Genomic DNA, 12,269 nt, shown 5'->3' with positions numbered 1-12,269 from the left:
CGTTTCCACAGATTTTCCTAGACATGTTTATCAGGGAAACTGAAACTTAGAAAACATTCTTTTTACCCTAAATTGCAGATCATCGAAAAGAAGAATACTAGTTGGATGATGATAACATATTCTAATGGTACAGAAACCAATGGTTAACTGATGTCTGTCGTTTAGTATGAGTGAACTATTAACAATTCTTTCGTTTTCCTTTCTTTTTTATTTATATTTTTCTTGGATTTAAATCGGAATTTAAGCCTCGAATTTTACAGATAGGATTGAACAAATAATCTTTCGGCAAGTTTATACTTTATTTCATTATTCGTCTCCTACGTCAATTTACATTTATAATCGTGATGAAAAATGGATATCAGGGTGATCGGGTATCTCATTTGTTTAATCTTTATCCTTCATAACGATCATATATACCAGTGTCTTAACAACGCTAATTTTAACTGAGATTCAATACTTTACATTAATGAGTAACCAGACCCTCGCATGAGATCTGGATTTTTTAACCGTATATGTCTTTTTAACTCCACCCTGTCTCCGATCGTTATATTGAGAAAGTTCACAACACTGCAGTCTAAAGGTTTTTTTTTTTTTCTTTTACTTGGATCGTATTATATTATCATCAGACGTTGAGTAAAATGCATGAGGTGTATTACTATCAGTAAATAAATACCAACAGCTGCATTACTATTAACAGCGAAAGGTATAATAAGAGACACCCCATATTCTAAAAAATATAGTAATTCATTGCTCATTGACAAATGGTACTTGAAAGCAATTTGAACATTGAATGTGCAAAGCAAAAAGATTTTATTTTTTTCTGTGGAGAATGTTTCCGGAATGTAAATGTACATTATACAGGATGTTGAAAATATTGTATTCGTTACGTGAGAAGGAGTGGCATTCCCCCGATACACTTTCATTCCATATTGTTGGCTGGATTAGGAGAAATGTACTTGTAATTGTGTATCTTTTAAGAATGTAATAGTACTGGGTCGTAGAGAGAGAGAGGGAGGGAGAGAGAGAGAGAGAGAGAGAGAGAGAGAGAGAGAGAGAGAGAGAGAGAGAGAGAGAGAGAGAGAGAGAGAGGGAGGGAGAAAATAATGCATGATATCAATAAGTCCTTTTGTATAAATGTTTTTGTTTGTATTTTTCCTAGAACATTTATAGTTGCTTTGAATAGCTGATTTCAGTTATAAATACATGAAAGATACGTGAAAAAAATATTTTAAAAACACCCATCAGTTTCTTTTTGTACTGATGTACAGTGGTCATCTGGTACATGAAAAATATATAATTTTTCAGTCAACTGTCATTAATCAGTAAAATAACTGAAGGACTTCTAATAGATAGATTTCTAGTGATTTGCATAAAATATAATTGTATACTTTTCTTTTATTTGTATTTTGTATTTGACCTCCCCTTTTCTCGAAGGTTGAAGAGGTTATAAAGAAATCCATTAACATTAATTGCCAAAAAACACGACGTGACGTTTCTTGGGGCAACACTTTTACAGCGCGGGGTTCATAGTCTACTTGGTCAGTCAGTAGTTAAGTGTTACGTCACTTCCACTTTTCACTTTCCTTCTTTTTGTTCCATTTCTCACGGTCACTGTTGTAATTTGACCGTGATGAGGTAAAACTGATGCGCTATTTATGTTTTACCGGTTTTTATTCATATTTAACTTAGCTCCCTTCGTTTATCTGACTACTGATGCTATCTTCATTTTCAACACACAGTTATGTGTGTGTGTATATATATATATATATATATATATATATATATATATATATATATATATATATATATATATATATATATATATATATACATATATATATATATATATATATATATATATATATATATATATATATATATATATATGTGTGTGTGTGTGTGTGTGTGGGTGTATATATATATATATATATATATATATATATATATATATATATATATATATATATATATATGTATATATACACACATTTGTGTGTATGTATATAAGAATTTTCTTCCTATTCTGCAATTGATATATATATATATGTGTATATATATATATATATATATATATATATATAATATATATATATATATATCAATTGCAGAATAGAAAAAAATTCTCTTGGTGTTACAGTTCTATATCCTGGATAAAGAGCGCATTTAACTGTTTTGCGAGTGCTGTCATATAAAAAATATTTAGCGTTAATGCTAGAGAATGTTGTATAGGCAGCAGAGAAAGGTATAGTTTGTTTAACTCAACTTCTTTCTTATTTGCGTTACTCACATCGACGATAGCATTAAAGCTATTGTTACCGTCTAGTTCTAGTCATAAAATATTTGAATATTTTTTGCATGTATGCTCTTATTGTTCATCAAGAGATAAACCCCTTGTTAATCAGAATTGACACATGTTTTTAGCGCTTTTTTAAATGTAATGCACACACACACACACACATACACACAAACGTTCTGATCAAATCTAACGCTGTTTAACTTCACTCATCTAATGACCACCAGCATAGCGAACGTTTATTAACTTAAGCTAGTGGTTGGGACACTTGCAGTACAAAAATAAGTTCTGAGTAAGCCCAACGCTTCCGGCACGGTTTGCTCATACTCAGTGATGGTATAGAAAAGTAATTATGTACCTGATATTTTTCTTTTTTGAATGTTGTTGGTCGCAGTAATTGGAAAGAGGAGTATGGGTTGTGTTAGCATATTGCAAACATCTCTATCCCCGCTAAAGCCCGATAGCTTCTATTGGTATTTGTAACGTCAGTTAGGGATGGGTTCCCAAAGTATACCTGCTGATAATCAGCAACTACTGTTTTGCCTTCAGTGGTCCTAGGAGAGGGTGATTGGGTGCCCATCATGTGTATTGTATATTTGGTCCATTGTCTTGACGCTTGCCTATGCCACTCACGAGTGACCTTCAAATCTTTAAAACCTTATCCAAAATGTCTTGACATGGACCGAAAGGCTAATGCATTATGCATTCATCCCTTCTAATGCACGCACACATACATACATACATACATACATACATACATACATACATACATGTATATATGTATATATTATAATAATGATATATGTGTGTGTGTGTGAGAGAGAGAGAGATAATAGATAGTTTAGGCTTTGAAGGAATAGTATTAATTTAAGGAAAGTATTACCTTCTAACTTTTCAAGACGCCCCATTTTCAAAGTTGCAAAAATTCAACACAATTACAAATTAATATACACTCAGACATGAAAGTGAGATAAAATTATAAAGTTAGATTATACAAAATGTAAAGTATACATGTTAGATGAGGAGGTAAAAAGTGAATGAATTCAGGGTTTGTTTTCCGGTTCTAATGGAAGCTAGTGAAAGCTATAGAGGAGGGAACATGGTTTATTATAGTTAATATTGTATTGATTTTCAATAGCTTTGAAAATGGGACATTAACTGTCATGAGATGTTAGTAAATAAAATTTGACTTAAAATAACACTGGAACTGCTGTTCCTCCTCCCTACGTTAATTCTCATTTGATTTTGAGCAACTGCCTTTGACTTTTATATACTTATCTATCTATGTATGTACATATATATATATATATATATATATATATATATATATATATATATATATATATATATATATATACATATATATATATATATATATATATATATATATATATGTATATATATATATATATATATATATATGCATGTGTGTATATGTATATAAAAAAAATCATCATATGAAAAGTTGGGTTCTGCTAAGTTTAGCAATGTCGTTTGACCTGTATGCCGATCTCATTATGGATATCCTAGGGACAAAATGGGAAGGCAGGGCTGTGGGGAAAGCGTCCCATGACCATAAACGAACGATCAACTCCTTGAACCATCCCCTTTATTTAAAGAGAAAGAATGCATATGTGGATATATATAAATTAGGAATTATTTGTGAAATCACGCGTAGGATTTGAATATCAGCAATTTAGGAAGAAAATCATGTTTCAATTCAGACATCAACGCCCTGCTGGAAACTTGGTACATATCTTAACAGAAAACCCGACTGCAAGAGTGACGATGAAGTATATATAAAAAATAAAAATAATAATAGGAGTCTATGTTTCAAATACTTCAAGTCACTAAGAATAGATTTTGCAGTTATGTTGTAATTGCCTTGGGGAGGGTGCATGTTGGGTTTGGAGAGATAACCCCGTCTTACTTTCCCATCCTTGCCAACGACTGGCGGTCTCTGGCAAGATGATAGTCTAGCTCGTAGGGACTCGAAGTGAAAGCTACTATATAAAGTCCCGAGCAATGGAGTTCATACCTTCATACTTCCATGGTGTGTTTGTTTGGAAGGTTCCCGTAGTCTATTCGATCTCCGGCGCAAAAGAAAAATTCCTCTTGTAGCTTCCTTCAAAGGGAAGACTCCCAAGAGGAAGAAGGGCTCCTCTTCCTAACCTGCTTGTGTGGGTTGCCACATACTCCGACATCGACTATATCCCAAAGTGACAGCGTCGGCTGCATAGGACTTATTATACCTCGGGAAAGAGCAAGTTTTGTGCTTCATAAACTCCAGTGGACAGTTATGATTTTGAATTAAGCAAATAATTCATGTACATAACGAAGGCACTCTTCGGAGAGTAAAAAGGGCTGTTTTGTTGCGGAGGCATTTCCTCCGATCCAAGGAATATTTCAGGAATGCGTAAAAATATACCTTTTCTAACTTACAGAAATAAGTAAGAATAGAAAACCAAATAGCTCAAATATGGCGAGAATTTACCTCCCGGTGTTGGTGAGTGAAGTTTTAAATCGTATGATTTCTTTCTTTTCGCGAGTAATTAATGTAATAATCATGGTGACATAATGTCATCGTAATTAGATGCATTTTCCTCCCAGATTCGCAATACTGTATTTGTTTAGTTTTATACATACATTTTCATTCAATATTTTGAGCAGACTACATCTATTATCAATCACCTGTTTTATGTTCTATTATTAGTAACTTAAGTAGCCTAGCATCTCATCATCGTAGAGTGAAGGGTTTATTTTCAGTAGTAACGTATTTTACAAAAGATGTTATATTTTGAATTTATTTGATATATTTAAGTCTCAAGCCTTTTTAATTAGATACGATTGAAATTAACAGCATGACAAGGGAAATATACATACAAATAAACTACAGTATGTTCAAAATTCTAGAAGTATATTTTTAAGTAATTATTTAGTTGATGTCCCATGAATAAGGATAGCTTCTCGCCATGTAATTTTTAAAGACTGGGTCGCTTTGAATTTCATAGATAAATTGATTTATAATGCTAGATGCCCTTCCTCAATCTATATAATTATACACTTTTAAAGGGAACGTAATAAAGTTAGAAAGGAGTACGCCAGACATCGTTCAAAAAAGGCAAACAATGATTGACAAATGAGAAATAAACGTTTAGCACCGGTCGTTACGTACAAACCTAAAGCATGTCATAGATGTGTCAAAGATGTTCCGGTCTAACTGACCATTTAGTTCAATACACGTGACTCAACTAATTCCCTCTCTCTCTCTCTCTCTCTCTCTCTCTCTCTCTCTCTCTCTCTCTCTCTCTCTCTCTCTCTCTCTCTCTCTCTCTCTCTCTCTCTCTCTCTCTCTCTGACAGATTTGAACTTTATAATATAACCTTTTTCATGCACTCACAATGATTTATACTAAGGTTGAGAACAATTCATGTTTGTATTAATTTAATAAAAAAAAAAAAGAAATAAGAGAAACTGCTCCCCTATTATCAAGTAATTGACCTGTCGAGTACTACGTATTGTATGTTACACCGTCGAACGTCTACAGTTTATAAAGAATATATAGATTTTATTATGAAGCTTAAGATATCATAGTCTGTTGCATCCATGCAATCAAACAATGTTGACATTGACAAGCTTATTGAAGTCAGTGACTTAAGGTTAAATCGTCTTTAGTCTCAGGACTGACTGGCCCGGAAGAGATTTTGTGTGAAGATATACAGTACACCTCATTGAAAGGGTCTCTCTCTCTCTCTCTCTCTCTCTCTCTCTCTCTCTCTCTCTCTCTCTCTCTCTCTCTCTCTCTCTCTCTCTCTCTCTCTCTCCATATATATATATATATATATATATATATATATATATATATATATATATATATATATATATATATATACTGTTGATTTAATATACAGTATATTATGAAAATTAATTCAGATCAAAGAGAAACCTATTTTTTATTTAATTTATCGTCAGTAATTTACGTATGGAATTTAATAATAATATTAATACATAAGAATTAAAACGAAGATACCACCGGAAAAGAAAATTATCGTCAGGATGGAGTACGAAATTACAGGAAACGTACATTTACAGGAGAACTAAAATAACGCATGATCTCCAAATGCAGTGTTGCTAATAACATAATGACAAGGCTGATGGTATACGATGTTTCCACAAATCGTTGTTATTTTATCATTAATTCGTTAGTTCAAAGCTTTGTTTTGCTATTTTGTGCATTTTTTTAGACAGCAGTTCTGACTTTGTTGAAAAAAAAATATTTAGATAAATAACCTTTCTGGGTTTTGATAAAGATGTATCACTACATTCACCACAATAGTTCTCCTAAGATAATTCCAAAGCATAAGTACCATAGCATGTGATCTTTGAATTCCATGTTGGTCAGTTGAAGCTGAAGATTAATTTTGTGATCGAATTTCTTGAAATGTAAATTGAAATTCTTCAGCAAATTGCAATTTTAAAAAACTATGCTATGGAATTTTCAGATCCGTTATATCTGATGCCATTGATATTAAATTTTTTATATAACTTTTCAGCTTTCTTGTATGCATCTTTTGGTAGAATTTAAGATAAAACCATACGGCATGAAAGTAAGCACGTCTGATAAGCTTTCGCCCTCTCGCAGCCAATTAATTTTCATTTTTACGAGGAATTGACAAACCTATTAGTAACTCACACATTGGCCAGTAAATATGATATTTTCAGAATCATTCGTGTCTTATGAATTACCATCACTGTTTAAACTTACATCTAAGGATGGGAATGTGGGATCTTAGTTTTTTGCTGTGGATTTCTTATTCCAATGGCTACTACTCAACAAGCTAAATATATCTTCCTTCGTCCTTGACTCTTAAGTGATAAAAATTAACCATCCTCCTATCTCTTATTCGTAAATCTTTTATAATCCTAAACTTACGATTTAATCAAGTTATTTCGTAATGGCACATAAAGCGTTTGCTAGAGTAGGTTCTTAAATGTGTGGCTCAAAATTAAAGATTTGATAGAATTTGTATACTCACAGGATAAAGAATAGAGAGAGAGAGAGAGAGAGAGAGAGAGAGAGAGAGAGAGAGAGAGAGAGAGAGAGAGAGAGAGAGAGAGAGAGAGAGAGAGAGCGCTCTAAAGATAAACATTGAAATTTAGATTACATTTTAAACTGAAGATAAAAATGCCATGTTCAAATAATATTTGTAGGTGACGGATTTTATACGTGTCTTTTATGGAATTTGTAAAGAGAAAAAAGAAAGAACGCATTTCAAAGTATAAACGTAACTTTCCTCCTGAAAAACATTTTATGAAATCTCTTCACGAGGCGACAACCAGGGATATGTGGAATATCCCTCAAAAAATGCCAGCTTATATAAATGTAAATTGGATAAGGATTCGTTTTTTTAAGATATATTCAGGCCAGATTTTCCTAAATGTTGTGTGAAAATGTTGTTGCAATACATCGTTCGTTACTATTTTTATTTTGTAATTAAATGCAATAATTATTTCCAAACTATTGCTTCTCTTTTAGCACTTCCCATAACTTATAATTTACCATTAATTCTAATGCCTTGTAATTAAGGAACGAGGAATGTTTTGTGCGATAAACGATCTATTTTATTATAATTTTGCATTCGTTTAACAGTAAATGTAAAAATTATGTAAATAAAGATAACTAGTAACAACAAATGTCAGATGCATCTAAATCAAGATAAATATATTAAAAATAATGATAAAAATTTTAGGTTGACACCAAGAAACTATTCCTCTATGCTATATTTAGAATTTCAAGTTCTTTTCTCAAGGAGAGGTGTAGGATTTTGCAACGACGCCATCCACTTCCTCCTACTTCAGAAATGGATTTTTTTCTTCATCTAAGGAAAGGAAGATGCGTCTGAGATTTCTTGAATTCATATTTTTGCAGATTTTGAGAATATTCAGTAGTACTGTTTCTTCTTGATTATACCAGTATTTTTATGTGATGCTTATTATAGAGACTATGCCAGTCTTCTATTTATTATCTTAGATGCACCTTCTTGTTTGTATAATCCTTTTATTCTTTGATATTTTAGAAATTATTTAAGTCTGTAAAACTTATGAATATGTAGATACAAACATGTCTTTGCGTGCATACACACACACACCCATATATACACTCACACACACACACACACACATATATATATATATGTATATATATGTATATATGTATATATGTATATATATATATATATATATATATATATATATATATATATATATATATATATATATATGTGTGTGTGTGTGTGTGTGTGTGTATGTGTGCGAAAATCTGCAATAGTATTTACGAAATAAACCGTATTTGTAAAGTTATCACTAAAATAAAATAAAATAGTTTCAACTGTTTGCACGACAGTCTTCTTCAGTTGGCGTAAAAAGACAGTAGTACAAATGTCGTTATATTCATGTTATGTACTTGATTTTTATGGTTAACTTTTCAACTTTCTGCTATGAATACAGTTTTAGATTTTCTTTGAGTATATATATATATATATATATATATATATATATATATATATATATATATATGTGTGTGTGTGTGTGTGTGTGTGTGTGTGTGTGTATGTATATATACATATATATATATATATATATATATATATATATATATATATATATATATATATATATATATATGTATGTATGTATGTGTGTTTGTGTAAATGCAATATATATTTGTATTTACACTTATATACACAGTACCCCCCCCCCCCTCTCTCTCTCTCTCTCTCTCTCTCTCTCTCTCTCTCTCTCTCTCTCTCTCTCTCTCTCTCTCTCTCTCTCTCTCTTAATACGTACCCTCTCTCGTCAGAAGCATGGTAGATGGTGTAATTTCCCGGTGCAAATCAATTTGGTAATGTAGTTCGTAAATATAGATAATTGCTTGTGATATTCTGTCAAAAACGTACTGTCATTTTATTTTAATAAATTTCATTTGTCTTGGAAGTCTACAATTATGGTCGCCGTACAGTCATTTGAAATTTGTGTTATTAGGTTTTTTTTTATTTAGGTCCTTGAATATATGTTATTTGTGCGTGTGTGTGTATTGCACAGTTTAACGACAGGGAAAAACATGTTTTCGTAGATCAATTCCACTTATTTTCTTCTGTTTTATTCCCTTTGCATTGAGGTCTATGTGCCTCCCTCAGAACTACTTTTAAATAATTTTAATTTTTTTTTTCATCTTTCTGTGGCTTTGGATCTAAACCCGGTGAGGGTATTATTCACCAGTATTTCATTTTCAATTTCCCGTCTTTTGCAAGAATGAGTGGTGAAAGGAAGAGTAATTCGGTTAACCGTGATTCCCTTATTATCTTAAGCTGAAAAGACGGATTACCTAACCGAATTGCAAGTCATCGACCCCCCTCCCCCTTTTACCTAATTCGAAAGTAAAATCGAATCGTGTCATCCTTTCGGTTTTAGCCTCGTCACGACTATTTCAGAGTGGAATCTATGACTGGGCCCATTTCACCCAAAGGCCGTTGGAAAGAAAACCGGTTCCGTTTTTAGATTATCAGTGCTGAGGACTATCGAAGAAAAACTTCTTCCCTTATTTTATATGTATTCCTTTGAAAAGATTTGACTCCTTTGCTATTCTGGTTACATTTTAACAAATTTACTATTTACTTACGATATTTTGCTTTGAGGGTTACCTAGGTGGAGGCCTTTCTCCAGACCAGTTTGGGCAACTTTCACTGCTTTCCATCCAGAGGTGAAGAGGATCATGCTGAGTTTTGAAAAAAAAGAAAAGGTGCAATTATTAAACTGTTATGACAATAGCGTGAAAAAAAACTCGAGCGCCACATCCAATATGTTGCATGATGTGGGCTTTCTTAGTCGTTTAGTTTCTTTATATGTCTTTCAACCGTTTATTCTTTCATGCAACTTCTTGTCTTGCATTTTATTTAATTCAGAAAATCATTCTAGTAACAACTCTGCTTCATAGCAACCTCGATATGAGAGGTGAAGATGATCATACTGTTAACGTGACTTTTTTTTTTTTTTTTTTTTTTTTTTTGTGTAAAAAGGGGGACATTTCATATATATATATATATATATATATATATATATATATATATATATATATATATATATATATATATATATATATATATATATATATATATATATATATAAACTACTATCGTACTTTCAGTGACTTTTTCATCCCTTTATTCTGCCGACTTCAGCAGCTGAAAAAGGTTGCACTTTATACCCTTTACAGTCTCTAATATTCTTTTAATTCACTTAATTTGGTATCGAAGAAGACGATATAAGTTAACAGTTACTGAAATGGCAAAATTAAACAAAATATCAGTGCTGTTCCACTAAAATGGAGACAATTTTGTTTTTGAAGCAGAAAAAAAGTAGGACAAACGCGAACAAAGCTGGTCAAAACTCACAAATGTTAAAAAAAATCGGGACAGACGTTGAAAAGCGGTACTCTGGTCACATTAATTCTACAGGTCATGATGGGAGAGATAGAAAAAAAATATAGGGTACCGCAAAGAGGAATTTTGACCCGCGTAAAACATAAAAGGCAATCAATATAGATTGAGTTGAGCGATTTACTCTGTTGATATTTTTTATATTTAAGATTACTAATTTGGAGATTCAACTGCATATCAAGTACTACGTGGTGGATAGCATACTCCAGGAAGATCTGAATGTAGATCATGGTCGCATTCGTGGAAAATGTTATACATCATTCACAAAGAACTAACTAAACGACGTTACAGAGATTAATCTGCAGATCAGGGACAAGGAATTTAACAGACCTCAAAGTCAGTTGCTGAAGGCAAGACAGAAAAACTCTCTCGTGGGAAGTGTTGTCAGAGCACTTCACGTGGTGCTATTAATGTAGGCATTAGTAAATGCAGTCTCATCACCTCAAGCTGTTACCACTTTTCAACCCTCTACTGGTTAGTGCAACTGCATGAGAACAATTCAGAAGACGATATTACATGCGTTTAATTTGTCGTCAAAATTTGCTCATTATCCTCAGAATTTAAATACGAAGATAAAGCAAGTCAAAGGAAAATTTAATTTCTTGCTGCCACATAAATGTATATTCTGTGTGTAAACATACAAAGAATATGGCATTGCTCCAAAAATAAAACATCCCAAATATTGATGAATTTAACCCCATAGAAAACAGAAAGTTATAAACAATCAAGTAAATTTTATATTGGAATCCCCATTGAACATTGATACTACCTTTGTATGTTTATCTCATCCGTCATTCATGACTGACGCACTTTTTCTCTAGTGAAGAAAAAGGTAAAGATAAACATACGTATCAATATTTGTATGATCCTGTAAGCCCCGCTCATCGTCTTCCTTTCACAAAATAAAGAAAAAAAGGAAGAAAAAGATGATGGATCATCCCGGACAGTCAACAGTAGAGAAAGAGACAGAAGAGATTCGGCAAATATTTGTCACTAATCATCTGCGTCAATATTGTTTATGTAGAGATATTATTTGGAATTAATTCCACTAAACTTAATGAGATTCTTTTACTCTGGGGCCTTTCTTTTGCTTTTCTTATCGTTTGTTTGCTGTATATCATCTGCAATTATAACTTTCACATGCGTGGCTAAATTCATTGAGTGCGTATTAATGAGTTTTATTTTTTCTCAGTTAGTTATCGAAACATATGTCCTTTCTTTTATGTTCTGCTTGAATTATTCGAGCTGGTAATATTCCTTGATTTCATTGGACACTGATTTAATTGTGTTACCATTTTTTAACCGAAGTCGTACAAATATAAATTTTTATTGGCAATTGATGAGTTCAGGTAAATTGAAATATAACCAGAACAATAAGATATAATTTATCTTTCAGATGTGGGATGTATTCTTTTGTGAAATGATATAGTGTCATATTGTAAAATGTTACACAGATTATATAAAAGGGCACAGACTGAAAA

General features: G+C 32.1%; 1 protein-coding gene across 1 annotated transcript in view; it reads left to right on the top strand.

The window, feature by feature from the left end:
- Positions 1–4,318: 4,318 nt before the first annotated feature.
- LOC137634405 (WAG22 antigen-like) overlaps positions 4,319–12,269 on the top strand; it is a 27,556-nt gene continuing 19,605 nt past the window's right edge. Inside the window, exon 1 of the mRNA XM_068366801.1 lies at positions 4,319–4,799. Within this exon, the coding sequence (XP_068222902.1) occupies positions 4,773–4,799 (27 nt within the window). The 5' untranslated portion in view covers positions 4,319–4,772. The remainder of the gene's footprint in view (positions 4,800–12,269) is intronic.

Source organism: Palaemon carinicauda, chromosome 44 (genome assembly GCF_036898095.1).
Source record: "Palaemon carinicauda isolate YSFRI2023 chromosome 44, ASM3689809v2, whole genome shotgun sequence".
In the NCBI taxonomy this organism is placed as follows: Eukaryota; Metazoa; Arthropoda; class Malacostraca; order Decapoda; family Palaemonidae; genus Palaemon; species Palaemon carinicauda.
The sequence above is the reverse complement of the archived record's forward strand: the minus strand, read 5'-3'. Positions and strand labels throughout refer to the sequence as shown.